The 21,377-nt window shown below is 37.9% G+C and overlaps 1 protein-coding gene across 1 annotated transcript in view; it reads right to left on the minus strand.

Moving 5' to 3' along the window:
- Positions 1–14,466: 14,466 nt before the first annotated feature.
- LOC126335038 (uncharacterized) overlaps positions 14,467–21,377 on the minus strand; it is a 106,531-nt gene continuing 99,620 nt past the window's right edge. Inside the window, exons 5-6 of the mRNA XM_049997906.1 lie at positions 16,812–16,985; positions 14,467–14,537 (exon numbers count right to left, since the gene is read on the minus strand). Of these exons, the coding sequence (XP_049853863.1) occupies positions 14,532–14,537; positions 16,812–16,985 (180 nt within the window). The 3' untranslated portion in view covers positions 14,467–14,531. The remainder of the gene's footprint in view (positions 14,538–16,811; positions 16,986–21,377) is intronic.

The raw sequence follows: 21,377 nt of genomic DNA on the forward strand, positions 1-21,377 counted from the left end.
CTATCATAGATACAAAAAGATCTATAGGATGGTGCTGATTGTTGCAAAAAAGTCATTTAATGAAAAAATAATATATAATGCAGAGAATAAAAGCAAAGCAGTCTGGTATATTATACAAAAGGAAACGGAGAGAGGCAAATAAATGCAGAATAACATAATGCTAAGGGAGGGGGATAAGGTAATAAATGATCCACAACACTTTTCAAACTAGGTAAATGAGCATTTTTCAAGTATTGCAGAGAAGTTAGAGCAAAAATTCCCCAAAACAAATATAACACCTGTAAATAATGTTGCACTAAATACAATGGTGTTACTTCCAACCTCAGAGAATGAAATCAATGGAACTGTTCAAAAACTAAAAAATACAAAGTCAGTATGTTTAGATGAAGTACCAATGTGTGTACTGAAACAATGCATAGGGATTGTACAAGGCTCCTTAACAAATATAATAAATGAATCCTTCACATCAGGGACATTTCCTGAACAGGCAAAAGTTGTCCCTTTGCTTAAGAAAGGTAATGCATAAGACATAGAAAATTACCAGCCCATTTCTCTGCTTCAGCATTCTCAAAAATAATAGAAGCAATTATGAAAGACAAATTAATGAATTACCTGAATAAATACAATCTTCTAAGAGAGTCACAGTTTGGTTTCCGAAGTGGCAAAAATATGAAGTCAGCCATAGTAGAATTCACAAAATTTGTACTTGATGCTCTTGATAAAGATGAGTGTGTCACAGGCATATTTTTGAATCTTTCTAAGGTGTTTAATACAGTCAACCACAAGATTGTACTGAATAAATTAGAAGCATTAGGAATAAGAGGGTAGCTAATGACTGGTTTCAATCATACCTAGCAGATAGGGCACAAAGAGTCGAGATAATACATACTTCAAATAGATCTAAACATTTAGTAAAACACTTATTAGAACCAAAATACATTAATATAGGGATTTTGCAAGATAGCATATTAGGATCAATACTATTCCTGATATACATAAATGACTTTCCCAGTAGTGTTAGTCATGGTGAAAAAGTTCTCTTCTCTGATGACAGCATTATTATAGTCACTGAGAAAACAAGAAAACTCCTTGCCGAGAAAGCAAATGAAACTCTCAAGGAAGTTTATGATTGCTCAATAAGCAATAAAATGACATTGAACATAAATAAAACCAATGCCATGAATTTAAGTTTAAAGAGGAAAAATGACAATGTTAAATTAAATGTAGATGGCACCTCTGTAGACTGTGTAACAAATGTAAAATTTCTAGGAATGAATACTGATTCTTAGTTGAAGTGGTGTGAACACACAAAGGTACTTGCAAACAGAATGTCACCAGCATGTTATGCCCTTAGAATCCTATCATCAATGTGTAACATGCAGTGTCTTTTAGTTACGTATTAATCATATGTGCACTCAATTGTTAGCTATGTCATTCTTTTCTGTGGAACAAATGCACAAAATATGAACACAATTTTCAAATGCCAGAAAAGAGCCATAAGAATAATAACCAAAAATGCTCATTGTGAAGATCTGTTCAAAACTATGGGGATTTTAACTGCTCCATGTGCATACATTTACCAGTCAGTTGTAGATGTCAAAAATAACATTGTTAATTACTGCACAAACAGCTCTGTCCATGACCATACAACAAGAGATAGACTTAACTTACATTTACTAAAAAAAAAAATAAACATAAAACTCAAAACAGCATTTTCTACCAAGGAATAAAACTGTACAATAAATTACCAAAACAGATTAAAGAAACTGCAAAAATACACTTATTTAAAAAGGCAGCTAAAAAGTACCTGTTATGCAATACATTTTATACACTGAATGATTACTTAGATAAAACAGGGTGTTGTTGTTGTTGTTGTGGTCTTCAGTCCTGAGACTAGTTTGATGCAGCTCTCCATGCTACAGGGTAGGGTTTTGGTAAAAAGAAATGTACAAATAAACAGTAATGATTATAAAACATCCAACATTCCACATAACACCTTCACTTTATATTTTTTTCCTTCCTTTTTCCTTTCTAGAAACACTCTCCCCTCAAGCTATATACTAACACCTCTTCCTCTTTCTGAGCTCAACATCTCACTTATTACAGAGGAATGCTGACTCAGTTTTTCAGGATAGCAAATGGGAAGTTGCAGTACAGAAAATGGCCCAGAGATCGCCAGTGTGTGTGTGTGTGTGTGTGTGTGTGTGTGTGTGTGTGTGTGTGTGTGTGTGCAATATCTGCGACTCAGCATCTCTGTTATATGGTCAGAAGCAACTTTCCTTTTCATAGTATTGTTTACAAAAATGGTAGTAGAAGTGATCCACAATACTACAGTCCAATATTCTTGACATCTATTTGTTGTAGAATCTTAGAACCTATCCTGAGCTCAAACATAACAGGATACCTCAATATCTCAGACAAAATAACTTCCTCCACATTAACAAGTGTCGTTCATGCAAAACATAACTTACACATTTGTTGCATGACATACTGAAAGCTTTGAATCAAAGCAGTGAGGTAGATACAGTATTTCTTGCTTTCCGAATATCATTTGTCTCAGTACCACATCTATGCTTGTTATCAAAAGTATGTGGTATGTGGTATCAAGCAAAATTTTTGACTGGAGTGTATGTTAATGACCTTGAGGACAATATTAATAATGACTTCAGACTTTTTGCAGGTCTTGCAGTTATCCATAATGAAGGACTGTCTGAAAGAAGCTGTATAAAAATTCAATATCATCTTGATAAGATTCCATTTGGTGCAAAGATTGGCAACCTGCCTTAAATGTTCAGAAATGTAAAATTGAGCCCTTCACAAAATAAAGTGAATATCTGTATTATTTGTGTGTCATAGTTGGAATCGACCAACTGATACTGACACCTGGGTGTAACATTTTGTAGGTATATGAAATTGAATGATCACATAGGCTCATTTGTGGGTGAAGCAGGTGGTAACCTTTTGCTTTATTGGTAGAATACTGGGGATGTGTTGATTCTACAAAGGAGGTTGCTTAGAAACTTATGTGACCTATTCTGGAATATTTGTCAAGTGTGTAGGACCCATACAGAGAAGAGCAGCATGAAGGCACAGGTTTGTTTGACCCATGAGAGAGCGTTATAGTGATGCTGAAGAAGCTGTACTGTCAGACTCCTGAAGACAGACATAAAATGCCCTGAGAAACTCTTCTTACAAAGTTTCAAGAACCAGTTCTAAATGATGCTTTTAGGAATATACTACAACCCCCTACTTATCGCTCACATATGGATTTTGAGGACAAGATTAAGTTAAATGACAGCACACACAGAGGAATTTAAAGAATAATTCCTCCTGTGATCCACATGTGAATGGAATGGGAAGAACCCTAATAACTGGTACAGTGGGGCATACCCCCTGGCATGCACTTCACACTGGTTTGCAGAGTATAGATGTAGATGTATGGATAGTGGCAGTGAGAGGGAGATACTGAGTACAAGTGCTTCACTACAAACAGAGATTGGTTAGAATGATTTAGAATGTTCTGTGTTAAAAGAGTGTGAATAAGTCTGCAGGCTAAAATTTTCATTGACGAAAGTGGAATGGGGATCAAGGCAGCCAGTTCCCCATATATTCATCTTTTCTATGTTCCAACAGGAGCATTGTTCAGCTGGTGCTTTTGTACCCTACTAGGCTTGGTAACAACACTAAAAATGAGCAACACTATTGCACTCAGTTGGTGGATCTATCTTTCATAGAGAATTGCAACTCTGATCATTTACATACCTGCCTAAGGTGTGTGTATGTGTATGAAGTTACATTGACATCCACCCATGTCTTCTGTTACGTTTTTATTTATTTATTTATTTTATCTGGCAGTGTAGTTTGCTGATCATATAAATCTTTCTACTTGTTTTAGTTGCCCATTGCACTTCAGTAATCACTGTTACTATGAGTGCATTTATGGTCACTGGTACCAGTTTCTATGTGGACATTCTTGATGAGGGCAAGTCTATTTGTTGGCATTAGGTCCAATATATTTCCATCATGAGGGTGCTACTGAACAATCTCTTGTAGATAATTTTCACGGAAGGCTTATAGTAATGTTTTGCTATATTTTTTGTCACTCCTACCTGCTAAAAAACTATTATGTTCTCACTTTATTGTTGACTGTTTTAAGTTTTCTTTGATGATGACAGTACAATTAGGGAGGTTGTGTGCTAATGAACTGAGGTTTTTTCTAAAGTTTATGTTTAAATTCGGAGGTGAGGCTAGTGGTCGATAGAAGGATTAAGTTATAAGTTTATGCCCATCCTTGATTCTGAGCTATGCTCAAACAATCTCACACACACCTTCAATTTCTTTCTTTGTGGATCAGAGAAATTTGTCTGCCATGATAAATAAACCTTCTCAGTTGTCCATTAGCCTGTCCTTCAAGTATACACTTTTGTCTCAAAATCTCACTGATACTAAATTCAGGATTTAACCAACTTTCTGTACCTAGTATTATGGGAGCTCCACTGCTTTTTAGGAGTGCTTCAAACTCTGGCACTTTACTCAGAATGGTCTGGAAGTTAATCACCAGCTAATGTTTCCAGTTGAATGCAGGGAGCAATATGTAACATAATTGGTCCCATGTGCAGTACATCAGTGCATTCAGGCTGCAGCTGCTACTACCTTGACATAATGTAACACCACACAAGCAACTGGACTTTCATTCAAGAGAACTGCTGTTCAAATCCCCATCTGGTCATTCAGATTTTTTCCTGTGTTTTTCCTAAATTGCTTAAGGCAAATGCTCTTCCTCATGTGATCCATCTCAACCTCACTAGCAACTGGATGTTAAACTCTTGTCACCTACCTTTTGTTTCAGAACAATATTATGAAAAGTATAATATTGTTGTTATTGCAACCTGGACTTTCGATTGTTTGATTTTTCTTTTGTTTCATCATTGAAAGCTATGGGATATAAAGAGTTTTAATGTTTTACCTGATGAAGGGCCATTTTAAATATGCAACAGGAAATTTAGGCCATTAGGTGTTGTCATCTAAACTTCATGACACTTAACAGGACAAGCATTCCTTTATTAGCAGATGATAGCACACTCTTTTGTTGGAGAGGTCTGGTAATATAATGGAGAAATAATTTTCCTTTTGTGGCTTTGTCACTCAGTCATGCAGGGTCAGCATGGTTATTAACTGATTTGGGAAGTCAATTTAAGAAGTGGCTGGATGCCCTTCCTGTTGCCACCATGTTACCCTCTCTGCCCCAACTATCTGTATGCATGTAAAAATCTGCAAAAAGTTTTCTAAATGTTTGAAAATCATGTAACCAAAGTGGAACTTAGTTACTAGTCTGATATTCACCTAGTGGAATGTGGGAAACCACCTAGAAACCGAATCCAGGCTGGCTGGCACAATGACCCTCATCATTAATCTGCTGGTAAATTTGATCCAGGTCTGATGTACCTCCTCATCCTGGAAGCAGTGATTTACCGTGCACACATGTTCAGGTGGGTATACTAGAAAAATGATTAAACAACAATTATGCAAAGATGACTGTATTTGTATTAGGTTACTGAGATGACAATTTCTATTTTATTTTTGTGATAAATAAATACATTAACAACTTAAGGAAGTTATAAGCAGAATAAATTAGATGAAAATACATAAAAAATAATTAAAGTTAATCTACGTCTTCCATAAATTCCACTGATTTCCCCAAACGCACATTTGATACTTCTCCAGCATTAAATAGACTGTTATCTGGTCCAAAAGCTACACTGGTGTGTTCATCCTCTGTCACCTGAAAAGATGCTTGATTTGTATTTACAAAAGTATTTTGTTGTATAGATTATTTGTAGCAATAAAAGTTAGATGATTTTCACAGCATTGGGGTAAATTACTAAACTCCATAGATGCCATTTATCACTATTAAACGAACATTGACCTTTCATTCCCACTCATATGAGTTGCACTAATGGCACACTTTCTCAGTTACTACAGCTTCAGTAATTTACACAGACTGATACAGAGCTGCATCTACAAGACAGCTACTTGAGTATAAGACAGCTACCTGACTATCATTTCCTGCTAACAGTTTCACTAGTATTATTTGCAGCAGTAGTATCAATAATGGAATAAAAATACTGATATTAAAACTTCAAAATATAATAATTTTTTGTTGAAAATGATTGTGTTACCTGGCCACAGTATTTTGATTTTGATGCTGAATTGAGTTTGAAACACACTTCAATGACAATAAAGTCTGTTCTGCAGTTTTTCATATTTTGGTAAGTGTCAGAAATCATGTGAAGATTATAATGGTGTAGTCAGGCATAAAATAAATCAACACATAATAGCAAGATCAGTTTAATGAGTGAGACAAGCTTGAGAAGAAATGAAAAGTATTCTTTTTATTTGATATTTATAGTTTTTATGCTTTTTATATCCACACTAGAAAAAAAGACTTCTTAAATATAGCTGTTGAATGGCCATTAAAGAATAATGTTATGAGTCACTCCCAAACTGTTGTCTGACTGTTGAGAGCATAACTGCCAGTGAAAATCGATGATATGTTGTAATATGTGGTGAGATGTCAACTTATGCCACCACAATCTCGCTCACAGAGTTCCGAAATGAGATTGATTGATTGATTGACTGTGAGAGAGCCTACTTCACTTGCCAACAGTGCCCATACCAACTGAGTGGGGATGACTGCACACGAGCAGCATGGCCCACTCTTTCTGTTCATGTTCTGTGCAGGTTCTACCTGCCAGTTAGGATTGTTCAGTGAATTTTTTATGATTAACTTGTTTGTTACTGGACTTGGCCTTGCTCTGCTCCCACTGCTTTTGTCCACAAGTGTGTGTAATCTCTGGTGATCAGTTAGTGCAATTGTATTATTGTATACTTTGTTAACGGCAATAAAAATGTAGGTACTACAGTCTTTGGTGATGGATTCATTTTTTTTCCATGTGTGTTCCACAAGCACAAAGGATACAACATTGGTTCAGTTATTACAACAACAGTAGCAGCAGTTAAAACAGAAACAACACCAGTTAGACGTGCTTCACCGGCTGGTTATGATTTACCAGGGTGGCACTACCCTTCCACTCCCACCATCGCACACCCACATACACTCCCAACTTTTCCACTATTCAAAGAATTGAAGGAAGAGGGATTCAGTGTGCCATTTGTAGAACCATTACACAGTGTCCAGGCAGTGGTTCTGGCTCTGTATTAATCCTTTATTCTGTCTTGCATTGCACTCAAAACATTCCATTTGCTCCAGAAACTTGTCCCATTGATGCATCCTGTGGCATTGTAATTTTTTTCAAGTGTGTGAATTGCTCAATGATTACTGTCATAAGGAAACCCACATTGTGACTTCCTGGGTGGATTTTCGCCAGTGACAACAGGAACTGGACCAGTCATATCTGGCATAGGTAGCTCACCCCAGGGGGTTAAGTCTATAAAATGCTGATTTATATGTAATCATCACCATCATCCTATGCTGACCCTCTGCTATATGATATCATTCTTTCTGCTCCAGACATCCAGACAGAGGTGAATCAGAAGGCAATGAGCTGGAGGATCTCACAGTCAGGAGCAGGGATTTTGCTAGTCACTCATGAGTTCAAAGTGCCTCAGGCTGTGATGGAACAGTTCAAGGATGTAATGGGTGAAGCAGCAGTGTGTTTGGTCCATAGAAATAGCATTGTTCATGTTATAACGTCAAGTTGAACAAATATATTTCAAGGATGGCACAATACATGTAAGTCACAGATCAAGTCAGAAAGTGATATGCCAATCTTATCTAATGTAAGCCTTGATTAGTTGTCATCTGTTGGTTAGCAGTTTTAAATTGGACCCTACTTTTAATGTGCCCTTTTAATGCTATTTCTGCTAGCTTTTAATTAGCATATCATTTTTTGACAGTATAGACTGTAAGATTTCGCTACTTGCCTTGTTGATCAGTAACAAGAGCATGTAAATAGGAGTGGCACATGTGCATGTTCTTTTAACTGATGACTGTGGCATGTTGTGCCATGTTGCCACTTATATATCCCCACTAAATTTAAAACTTGTTTGCCACTCATGTAAAAGGAAAGTTTCATTGCGCTTTACGGTTTATATAATAATTTTATATCGCACCTTCCACTCAGTTTTACTACAGTTCTGGACCAAACTGTTCAATATGCTCCTTTAATATGCACAATGCACTTTTAATTTATATTGTGTATTTTTTATGTAATTTTTTTGTTTCTAATTCATTTTAAATGTAAACCACTAAATTCAAATTGTACATGGCCTGGCTAGTGGACCCGTGTTCTCCTCTCTGTAAACAGATAGCAGCACTTTTGCCTCTCTGGTTTACCAATTTGCCTTCTCATTTGCATCTGCTACTCCCTGTTCTGTGGTCATAGGTAGCACACTTTGCCATTATCAGGAGAAAGAAAACTGGCATTCTATGGATCGAAGCATGGAATGTCAGATCCCTTAATCGGGCAGGTAGGTTAGAAAATTTAAAAACAGAAATGGTTAGGTTAAAGTTAGATATAGTGGGAATTAGTGAAGTTTGGTGGCAGGAGGAACAAGACTTCTGGTCAGGTGACTACAGGTTTATAAACACAAAATCAAATAGGGGTAATGCACGAGTAGGTTTAATAATGAATAGGAAAATAGGAATGCAGGTAAGCTACTACAAACACCATAGTGAACACATTATTGTGGCCAAGGTAGATACGAAGCCCACACCTACTACAGTAGTACAAGTTTATATGCCAACTAGCTCTGCAGATGACGAAGAAATTGAAGAAATGTATGATGAAATAAAAGAAATTATTCAGATAGTGAAGGGAGATGAAAATTTAATAGTCATGGGTGACTGGAATTCGAGTGTAGGAAAAGGGAGAGAAGGAAACATAGTAGGTGAATATGGATTGGGGGTAAGAAATGAAAGAGGAAGCCGCCTGGTAGAATTTTGCACAGAGCACAATTTAATAATAGCTAACACTTGGTTTAAGAATCATGAAAGAAGTTTGTATACATGGAAGAACCCTGGAGATACTAAAAGGTATCAGATAGATTATATAATGGTAAGACAGAGATTTAGGAACCAGGTTTAAATTGTAAGACATTTCCAGGGGTAGATGTGGACTCTGACCACAATCTATTGGTTATGAACTGTAGATTAAAACTGAAGAAACTGCAAAAAGGTGGAAATTTAAGGAGATGGGACCTGGATAAACTGAAAGAACCAGAGGTTGTACAGAGTTTCAGGGAGAGCACAAGGGAACAATTGACACAAATGGAGGATAGAAATACAGTAGAAGAAGAATGGGTAGCTTTGAGGGATGAAGTAGTGAAGTGAACATATGCTAATGTTGCTGCAGCGGTTGCACTGTTGCCCTGTGCTGTCACTGCACAGACCTGTGTGGGTGTGACTGCATCTTGTATTCAATCGGCAGCTGTGCCGTGGCACCTGGCAGCATGTCAGTCTGTGAGGAAACTATGGCTTTTATATGCAGTGGCATATGACTGCTCCATGGTGTGCACAACATATCTGTTACAGTGGTTGTGTCAGCCTTACTGCATACATGTCACAGGTACTGGGGTGGCTTTCTAGTGCCTGTGTGACTTTCTAATGTCCATCACCTCTTGAGTAAGGACTTGCCATATGTGATCCTGTTGGAAAGCAGCCACAAGTCATACCAATTCTGACTTGAGCCTGTGTATGAGTTTGTTTGTGGTATCATCCTAATTATATCTTGCACGTCAGCAGCGAATTGATGGTCAAGTTGGCTTACTATGAGAGTGAACTTAGTCACACTGGCTGTTATCTCTCTGCCACAAGAAACTTGCTTCTGCTTGCATTATCTCTTTGCCACAAGAAACTTGCTTCTGCTTGCATGAACCAAAGGATAGAATTGCTGAATATAGGTGTTGAAATTTATTCAAAAATTACCACTTCTACATGGTGTACATAAAATTGGAAAAATCCTGACCAATGATGAAATGACTACAATAAACAGTTGTGAAGAGTATTAATTAAAAAAGAATATGTTTCATTTTCTGCTCTTGAGTAATTTTGAATACATTGGAACAAACTCATTATTTTGGAGGAAACTGTAAATTCTTTATTAATTAAATATTTGTAAACAACAAGAGTAGGAGTGTTACAATGGGCAGTTGGAATCATAATTAGGAATAAGATCAATTCTGAAAGTATTACAAATCATGCTGATATAGTTTTGTAATATGTGGCCTTTTTTCCCTCCAAAAAAGTATTCAGCAGTTCTTCATTTAAGGTTTCATGGATTTCAGAGTGTTGTTACAGATGAGACAAATTTCCCCCATCACTGCTGTTACTTAACTAGATTCTAAAGTTATATAACATGAAAGCAATAAATGAAAAATAAAAACTATCAAAAAGAATTAAATGGGTGTTATTATAAGCTGTTAGACTGTAATGTCTACTACATTTTAGAAATTAAAAGAAATAACTTTGTGCACTAATACTAAGAAGAATAACTTTCCCATCTTTCTTTATTTTTATAGACTTTGACAGTATTATCACATTATTAACTCGGAGAATTATGAACGTTAAGGTGCTTTGTGAGTCTGGAAAAAAAAAAGAAAATCCTAGGAATGCAGTGACTGGAGTGAAAATGATGAGGAAATATTTATTACCTGTCTACATTGCCTACATTTCAAAAGTTCCAAAGCTGTAGCATTATGGTAGCATAAGACCTTTCTAATGATATTCTGCCAATTATAATGGGGCACCACTTGCAATGTCCAGCTTAACTTTTGGTTAATCGAATTTCACTTGACGAGTTCATAAAAACTAAGTGAATGACACTTGCACTGGTTCTTTAGAACTTTATGAGGAATGCATGACTGATGTCTCTCTTAAAATGGACAGGACAGAAATGCCACAGATTGTAACTTAAATCCTTGACATAAAAAGGAGTTGATTACTGCTTACAACTTTGTAACATCAGGTAAAAGAACATTGGCAAGGAGTGCATATTACCAACAAATTCAGAAAACACAGTGTCTCTGGTGGCTGGGCACTTAAATGCTCAAAGAGCCAAGATTCACATGCTAAGAATGCTGCACTGCACTGTACTTTACACAGCACTGATCTTTGCATTAACATATGGTGGCTGATGTTTAGGCCACTCCAAGGTAAAAGAAATTATTCAGATAGTTAAGGAAGAGGAAAATTGAATTGCGACTAGGGACTGTAATTACATAGGAGGGAAAGGATGAGAAGAAAAAGTTGTAGGAGACTGTGAACTTGAAAAAAGGAATGAAGAGGAAAGCTGGTTAACAGAATATTGCAAATGGCATAATTTAAGCATTGCAAACATTTTGTTTAAAACCCATGAAAGAGTCCTGGGGATAGTGGAAAGCTTCAGACTGATGGTAAGATAGAGACTTTGAAATCAGATTTTAAACTGTACGACACTTCCACAGACAGACATGGGATATGACCATAATTTTTTGGTTACCAACTGCAGATTCAAACTGAAGAGATTACAGAGAGGTAGGATATTAAAGAAATGTGAACTAGTTAAATTAACAGAACCAGGGAGTGTTGATTCAAAGGGATCATTAGGTAAAATGTGACTAAACAGGGGGAAGGAAATTTGTTTTAGTATGTAGTCATTAGCTGGCAAAATAAAAGTGTGAGTACAGATTAAAACAAATAATTTTTCTGCTTATGTTAGTCACTGTTTGAGCCAACAGTGTGTCAGGAATGTGTAACACAGTAGATGATGAGTAGCTGAGAGAAGAAATGGTGATCTACATCTACATCTACATCCATACCCCGAAAACCACCTGACTGTGTGTCGGAGGGTACCTTGAGTACCTCTATCAGTTCTCCCTTCTATTCCAGTCTTGTATTGTTCGTGGAAAGAAGGATTGTCAGTATGCCTCTGTGTGGGCTCTAATCTCTCTGATTTTATCCTTATGGTCTCTTTGTCAGATATACATAGGAGGGAGCAATATACTGCTTGACTCCTTGGTGAAGGTATGTTCTTAAGCTTCAACAAAAGCCCGTACTGAGCTACTGAGTGTCTCTCCTGCAGAGTCTTCCACTGAAGTTATCTACCATCTTCATAATGCTTTCATGATTATTAAATGATCCTGTAACGAAGCGCGCTGCTCTCAGTTGGATCTTCTCTATCTGTTCCATCAACCCTATCTGGTACGGATGGCAGCAGAGAATAAAATAACGACAAAACAGGACACAATAGAAATCTTTTTATAACTCATGAGTTATCAAATTTAATTGACAATAGGAGGGAACATACAAATTCAGAAATGAATCAGACAAAACAAAATACAAATTGCTAAAAATGAGACTGACACAAAGTGCAAAATGGCTAATCAGGAATTCCTAGAGCACAAAAGCTCAGATGGTGACCGAGCATTAACCTTCTGTCGGGCACAGTGTTTGTCGCAGCGAGATCGGGTGTGGTGTATCAAATTGATCACACCGTTTATTCACGTGATCATTTATAAAATTCTGTTCAAAAAACATATTATAAGTGCCAAATATATTTAAAGAAAGGCAAAGATGACATACGAGCACAACTGCAGTAGAAATATTCATCATTCAGATTTCTTATCGTCAATGTTGTGCTTTAGTAACAAATGATAAAAACGTCACTTTTCATTTGCATCTTTATTATATTTCACTAATAAAATGCATTACAAATGACAATTATCTTTACAGAAAGGCTATTATGACACTGGAGCAGAACAACAATGATATTACAACTCATTTGGTTCATCGTCACTTTTTGACTATGGTAACAAATGCAGAATTTTTCCGCATTCAGAGCAAAAAGGTTCAATGTGTATCAAACAGATAGGCTTCTGACACATTTTGCAACAATGTTTTGTCAGTCTTTTTTTTCTGTGCAGATATACACCTTTTCCTCTTGATCCCAGTCCCTTGTTCTTCGTTTCTACTTGTATCTTCTGCTTCCTTTTCACACGTTGGCCTATATTGTTGTAGCCGCAGTTGAAGATCTCTGTGAATTCCTGAGGTGTCCAATCATTTAGAAACCAAATGAGGTAGAACTAACGCATGGGAGATTGCTTCAGGAATCCTATTCTTCGGATAAAATTCTCGTTGTTGCCATAGTAAATTACTTGCGAATTGATTCCACTCATATTGATCTTGCTACATTGTATGAAGCGGTCATCTTATCTGTAGCGTTTATTCCACCTTTGGTGCTATTGTAAAATGTTACAATGGATGGCTTCTGTTTATCTCCAGTGTCAGCATCTACTGAATTACCTTCATGCAAACTTGATGCCAAGATAATACACTTCCCCTTTTTAGGAACGTAGGAAACTAGAGTACAGCTTTTCTTGGAGAGAAAAAGTGAACTATGGACAATCCTGCCTATACTGGTAGCAAACGCCAGAGGAATCTTACGCTTGTTTCTCTTCATCGTCCCAACAAAAGAAAGATTTTTTCTTCTTAGCTCTTCTATCAAACCAATACTAGTAAACCAGTTGTCTGCTGTCACATTTCGACATGACTTATAAATTGGTTCACATAGTCGCAGAACAACATCTGAAGGTTTATTGCTAACATGGTACAATCCTTCTGGCTGCAGCCCGGCATATATTTCCAGATTATAGAGATAAAATACTTGGGAATCCACAAGAGCATGTATCTTAATTCTATATTTGTTTGGTTTGCTAGGTATGTATTGGCGAAGACTGCACCTATCACGGAATCCTTCAAGTTTCTCGTCTACTGTACCGTTTTCTCCGAGGGTGTAGGATTTCCGGCAATTCTGTACAAATAGAAAATATTTCCTGAATCGCTGTTATCTTGTCTAATTTTCTCCTTTCATCGCAAGTCACACGATAGTCAAATCTAAGGCACCGCATGATGAATTTGAAACGTTTTATGTTCATAAATTTTTCAATTCCATCCCCATCACTTCCCCACAGATCTTCTAAGCTTTGTCTGTTACTTTTGTTAACACCAGCCAAAAACAGAAGACCAATGAAAGCTTTTAATTCAATAATATCTATAGGTTTTATGTCTCTCTGTCGCTGAAAAGAAGCTTTGATGCTCTCAATATACTGATTGGTATACAGAACTATAATTGACAAAATTTCATCATCTATGAGGCAATTCCAACATTCCAAAGGCGTTCTCAATGCTTTCGCCGCACCTATAGGACCAGGTAACTTTTGAATAATATTGTGGGCCCTGAAACGTGCTCTCTGCTATGGTGGATCTTTATTCCATTTTGTCTCTTTGTCCCTTCCAGTATAATAATGTTGGCTTTCTTCAAGTACTTCCTCGTCATTTTCACTGTCGTTTTCCTCTGTTTCTGAATATTCCTGCCAAACTTCAACTGCATCATCACAATCTGTGTGTACTTCATCTTCAAAATCCTCTTGAACTTCATCATTATCCTCTTCGAACAACATTTTTTGTATTTCTGCAACATCATTTGGGTCAAGGAGGTTGTACATCTTACTGTAGCCTGCCATGATCAAGTGTCTCACACCTAAAATGATAAAATTCCTATAAAATAATGCAGTCAGGCGTAGTGTATCAATCTGATACCTGATATGCAAAGATTCTTAACTGACGATTAAACGGTCCAAAAAGAAAATAAATGCATTACACACTGTATATTAACATTGTACTACGTACTAAGTTATGTTGATAACCAAAGAAATGAAATGTTGAAATGCATCACGAACGAGTGCAGTGTGTCAAACTGATCAATCAGCACATATATCGACAACAGAGCAGTTGTATTGACACTGAAGCACACAACAATGACAAGCATTCGGAAAAGGCCAGCTGCTAGTGAGTAGGTGTCAGTGCTGCCACTCGTTGACAAATAATTTCGAGGTGTATCAATTTGAACAGCCGCTCCCGACGGAAGGTTAAGCAAAGATGGGAAGGATTTTTTTGTTTCTTTTTGTTTTTTGTTTTAGGGCACACAACTACAATGTTCATTTGCACTCAGACTAAATTATGAATGCACTGCGAGGTACAATGTTAAAACAGCAACTAAAAAGGACAACACTATAAAAGGCACATTAACAGGCAAGGGATTAAAAGAAAACAGTATAATCAAATGTCCTTAGACAGGTTTGTCAAGTGGATAAAATGAAGAACATGAGCAGCTGCTCCTGGGTCATCCGCTAAAATTTCATCCAGAGGAGATGGCAGGCCAAGATCAATGCGCAGTGTATTAAAATTCGGACAGGATGTTAAAATGTAGTGTACCATCAGCAATTGCCCACATGGGCAGAACAGCGCCGGCGCAGCCATCAGCAGATGGCAGGGGCTGAACCAGCTGTGTCCAATCTGTAACTGGGCCAAAATGACCTCCTCCTGCCGAGAAGGGCGTGAAGAGGTTGTCCAAGTCGTGGGGAGGGGTTTCAAAGCCCGAAGCTTGTTTTCAGTAAGTGTATACCAATCAGCACATCACAGCGATAAAATGAGCTGACAAATGAGCCTGCTAAAATCAGATGACGGGAAGGCTGAATGAAACATAGAAGGATTTATAAAAGTTCTATACAAGAAAAATAAACTGCAGGACAATATTACAGAAAAGGACAGGATGCAGATAAAAAATGAGATGAGAGGTATATAGTGCAAGAAGAATCTGGCAGAGCACTGGAAGACCTTAGTCAAAATTAGGCTACTAGAGTAAATATGATTTCCTCAGAAATACTGAGATTTTTAGGAGAGTCAGCCATGATGAAACTGTTCTATCTGGTAATGAAGAGATATGATAAACAAAAACCTGCAGATTTTAAGAAAATTTATTTGTTTTGTGAAAATACTACTATAGCTTTTTCAGTTTTATTTCACCTTAAAACAAATAAGGGCAAAATCCACAATGAGCAAGGATTATGGATGCATAACTCCTTGAATTACATTGGTTTGGGCTAGGAAGAGAGAACTATACCTAATTCAGAGTGTAAATCTGCTCAGCTATTACTTTGCCTGGCAAGTATTGAGGATGTTCACCTTCAAATATAGTCTTTCCATGATTAATAGGTTTGTTCAAAGTAAATGAAGACTTAATATCATAACAAAGACAACCAGTCTGGTTTGAGCAGCCAGAGACAGTAGTCATGTGTGTGTGTGTGTGTGTGTGTGTGTGTGTGTGTGTGTGTGTGTGTGTGTGTGAGGTGTACTGTCTTGCTTGAATGTGTGTATGTTTTTTTCTTTTCTGGTGTAAGCTTTGGCCAAAAGCTTGATGTGTAACAGTCTATTCATTGTGCCTGTTTGCAGCTCAGTGTGTCATCTTTACAGCAAATAGAAATCTATCCTTTTCATAATTGTTGTTGTTCCAACCCAGAATTTCCATTGTTTGATTTTAACTATGTAATGAAACAGAGGAGGAGAAGATTTTTTCAGAGCAGTGTCTTTTCTGCTAGTTCACAATGTTACATTTATTTGAAGTATGTACAAACAGTATAAACCAGTATAGTGACAGTGTATTGTTAAGTTACAGATTAATTTTCAGAGCGTTGCTTGACCTTTGTTACTGCGTACCTTAACTTGTTCCATATCCCTGAAGGTTCGTCTTCTTAATGAGTTTTATGCAACTTGATGGATGAATGTATTGTTTGCACTACATATATTTGTGGAGTGCTGCTTCCAGCAAAGTTTGTTAGTCATTCAAATTGTTATAACTTCTTAATGAAGATTGCAAGAAAACAGAACAATATTACATATGTGCATTGTAGACACTATGCTGGTGCTGTTTTCACATTGGAACTGTGAAATAAATGATCTACTGTGAAACACGAACCTTGTCTTCTGGTAGCCTCTCCGACAGTGAAAGCCATCGGTACTTGGCTTCAGTAGAAATAGCCTTTCTCTCTATCTCAGCTGATATTTTCTTTTCATATTCATCCAATAGTGTGTACATTTCTAACCATTCTTTTATTTTCTCCTCTTCCTTTGATATACGTTCTACTGCAGCCTGTTTTACAGAGTGATAAGAAATATGTAATTTTTAGAATTTTCCAACAAAAGGTGGAATATTAATTTTTTTAAAGTACAAAAGTATTTTGTGGATTATAAAATATATTATCATTTAATCTAACAGTTCATAATACAGCTAAACAATGCTTATTACACCAGTTAGCACATTTAGTGTAACCTCATGTGACAAAGTATAGCTGTAAATATTGCTATAAGCTTTGTTTTTTAAATGCAATACTGTGTTCTAATATGGTCAACATGAAATTTGTAAAGATAATGGTTGTGGTAGTGGCAGACTGTCCTCTTTATGAGATGAAACAGAAACAAATGGTCCAGGTTTGAGAGAGACACAAATGAAACTGTCAACCCTGCCTCCTTTTTGTTTACTTATTTACAATTTTTTCGTTCACTCATTACACTGATGACTTCTGGAACCATCATACTTAAGTGTACAAGGACCTTACAGTAATTAATTGACACCTTTACGTTATTTTAGTTTGTATTGTGCACATCAGTGGTTCTGTGTCTTGTGGAGCCCCAAGAGGCTTATCTGTTATTGTTCAGAAGTTATGAATAAAGCCATATTTGTGTGACTTGGAATGACTTTGTGTATTACTTGGCTCCTACACTATTGGTAACGAGTTTGTAACTGTTTCTCTGTGTACAGTTTTTAAGTGCAGTTTCATCAGTTTTATTCATTGAACAGCTTTCTTAGGCTGTGACCACTTTGTCGGCTTCCATTAACAGACAGGGTACCATTCTACTGGTCCATCCACCGTCTTTTCCTCCATATGATGATTCAGCTGAGGATTGGTAAGCTTACTAAAAATGACTCTGACACCATTTTTAGACTGTCAGTATGATGCACTCGAATTTCTGCAAAGCCTTTGTCAGCGTAGCCCTTTTAAGAACTGGTAGCTCTTATTTTTGATCACATATGAAGTTTATTGTCCAACAATTATCATAAACAAATGCATGTCATAGTGGCATGAGCTGCATTCTACCAATGCCACAGGAAACCAAATCAGTCTTACAGGGCCTGACAGCTGAACTCCATGGCTGTAAGTATCAGTTCATTACTGATGCCCATAATGACTCTTATGTAGACTCTATAGCGTTCAACACAATTATCTGTTTAGCTCCAGACAAGGAATGCACCAGAAGGCTTTACTCTGTGAAAACTTGCAGTTGGTAGAAGTTTTGCAAATAGAACAATCTTTTGAAGTTTCTCAGGCAGCACCTGACAAAACTGAAGCATGGGGTGATGCAGCAGTAGTGTCACAAAATGTGCTCACTAGGATGACAGATAGCTTACATGAGGAAGTGACAGTGGTGGCGGAAAACATGCAGGCCCAGTGCTGAGCAGACCAAGGCTGGGACCAGCAACCATGACCACCACAGCACCAGCATCAGCATCAGCATTCTCTGTTTCTGTCTTGTCCTCTCTGTTTCTGTCTTGTCCAGTATGAACATTTGGTGGGTCCTAAGCACTGGGCTACATGTGATGCTTGCCAGAAGGCCACATGGTCTCTGTGTGATGTTCGCTGCACGTTGCATGGGATATGGAGATGGAGGTATCCTGTGTGACTCCAATGCTTGTGAGTTCTCCCAAGTTGCTTACTGAATGAAGTGCTTTTCACTAAGTGCTCAGGCTACAGGTCAACATAGGTGCTGCAGTGAGGTTATTGAATTCTCAAACTTATGTGATTGTAGGCTCACCGCCATTGACACCAGTTGTGCAGAATGAACAGAACAAGGTGCTGTTGGGACAATTTACAACATGTGCCTCTTACAAGTCACTGATCCATTCCATTACATTTTTGGTGGTTAGGGCTACTGATGCCAGAGTTGAGAACATGTTTGGCAAGGAATCATTTCAGGCATTTGAGTTTTGTATCCCCAATGCAGTTCATCTTGTGTCCAATCAGGTATCGTATTCTCAATTGTAAACCCTGTGTGAGGAGTTTTAGGAAATTGTTTTTGGAAGGTGTAGGCTGTGCTATGAATTTTTCCACTCATATTTTTTTGAAATCCATGGCTATCCCTCATTTGTGTTGTGTGCATCCTGAAAGGTCAAGTGAATGCAGAACTGGACAGACTTCAATCTATAGAGGTGGTGCAACTTATTGTGGCTAGTGAATGGTTGTTTCTGCTGGTTGTAGTTTGGAAGCTATAGAAGAAACTTTACCTCTGTGATGACTTCAGTACCACTGTCAACATGCATTCAATTGTGGATACATATCCTCTCCCACACCAGGAGGAACTGTTCACAAAAATATCAAATGGCCAGTAATTTCTTAATTGATTTGTCTGAAGTGTATCTACAGGTTCCTGTCGACAATGAGTCTTGGTGAGTTCTGGTTTTGAATACTCCTTTTGGTATTTATCAATATTTACACTTTCCTTTCAGTGTGGATAGTGCCACTGCCATTTAACAATTATTTTTAAAGCAACTGACTATGCATGTCCTGGGTTGCAGTAATTATCTGGATGATATTGTTGTCACAGTCTCCTCCATGGCTGATCACTTGAAAAATTTGCACACTTTGTTTTCTGTCCCGCAGTCCACAGGCTTACAGAGTAACCCTGCAAAACCTCAGTTTTTTTTCAGCCTTATGTTGTTTATTTCAGGTTTGAGGTCTCATGGGATGGGATTTGCCATCTGACAGACAACATTTCTATGTTATGCCTATGCTTCATCCCATGTCCTTGAAGGAACTTCAGGTCTTCTTAGGGAAGATAGCCTACCACCATAAATTCCTGCTGGACCTGCTGGAGGTCGCCACATTGGCCCATTTGTTGCATGCCTTGTTACACAAGAATGTGAATTTCTGCTGGAGCCCAGAATGTGAACATGCTTTTCAAATGTTGTAATTCAAACTACTATCAGGCCTCTTGTTTAGCTACATTCTCTCTGGACCAGCACATAGTTGTGGTGACTGATGCCTCACAGTATGGCCTTGGCATGGTCCTAGCCTACAAATATACTGATGACTCTGAACGACCTGTTGCTTTCACCTCTACATCTCTCAATCCAGCTCAGTAGCATTACTCTCAGGTGGAACGAGAAACTCTTGCCATGGTCTATACTCTTCAGAAATTCCAAGTTTTTTTGTATAGCTAAAAGTTTCACATTATTACTGACCATAAACACCGGGTTTCCTTGTTTAACCTTCACACTTCCTTGCCTGACAGTGCAGCACACAGCCTACAAGCTGGACACTGCTCTTGTCTCACTACAATTATGAAATCCATTTTTGACGAACGTGCCCATTGTGGGCACCTTGTCCCACCTTCCTGTGGGTCCTGATCCTGACTTTGATTATGAAGACCTGCTTTGTTTTCATCTTGACACTGAAACACAGGCCACAGTTGTGGGTTTTCCAGTTACGAGTTCATGCATAGCAGCTGCCATTCTTGGCAGCCCAGTTCTCCATCAGGTGGTTTGATTCGTTCAACAGGACTGACCACAAACCACAGAGGGCATGTAAATCAGCAAAACAGATTGCTTCTGCCATGAATCTTTTGCAGCATCTCCTATGTCACACAAGCCAATTAGAAGGAAGTGTACCTGTGCTATACGGGTATTCAGGACTGCACCTGCACCAATCATGGCAGTTACAATGCAGCCAGTGCTGCCTCAACTGCAAGCTGTGTGCACTGACAAGGGACTTCAGCAACATGCCTGTGGGTCTGTGTATATTCTGTCAGATTCATTTGGCAAGACAGTAGAGACTGTGAACTTGTACAGATTGTAATTTATGTGTTAGTCTGTTCCAATGTGTTCCACTCAAGGAAAGCAAGGACTTATTATGTTTTTCCACAACCAAGACTTGTAGACCAAGTACTTGCATTTATTCATGAACATATTTTCCTGTTAGAAACTAGTTACAAAGTTTGTACCTTGTTTGTGACAGTCAACAAAGACCATTTGTGTTGAATTCATTGTGTTCATAAATGTAGAGGTTGATCTACATCCTTGTGTGTATCTTGCAGAAGTGTCCTAACTCCCAGATATTTCACCTTGTACCTTAGTTTCTAATAATGAGCCCCAGTTTGTTTTCAAATCTTTTAATTGTTTTGTTCCTGTCATGGCATTCATCATATTATGGCTTCACCATTCTACCTTCAATCAAATAGTGAAGGGGAATGACTAGTGTGTACGCTGAAGTCCGAAATGAAAAAGTCTTTGTGAATTCTGCACCAGATGATGCCCTTCTCCATTTTCTGGGCACCTATCAAATCATGCCTATGGGGGGGGGGGGGGGGGGGGGAGCCTGGCTGAGTAGCTTCTCTGCCAGCAGCCACACCTGCTCCTCCACCTTCTGCAGCCTGTGCTGCACCTGCAGTGATCAGCTTTGTCTGGCTGCTTCACTCGAGGATCACCAGT

Source organism: Schistocerca gregaria, chromosome 2 (assembly GCF_023897955.1).
Source record: "Schistocerca gregaria isolate iqSchGreg1 chromosome 2, iqSchGreg1.2, whole genome shotgun sequence".
NCBI lineage: Eukaryota > Metazoa > Arthropoda > Insecta > Orthoptera > Acrididae > Schistocerca > Schistocerca gregaria.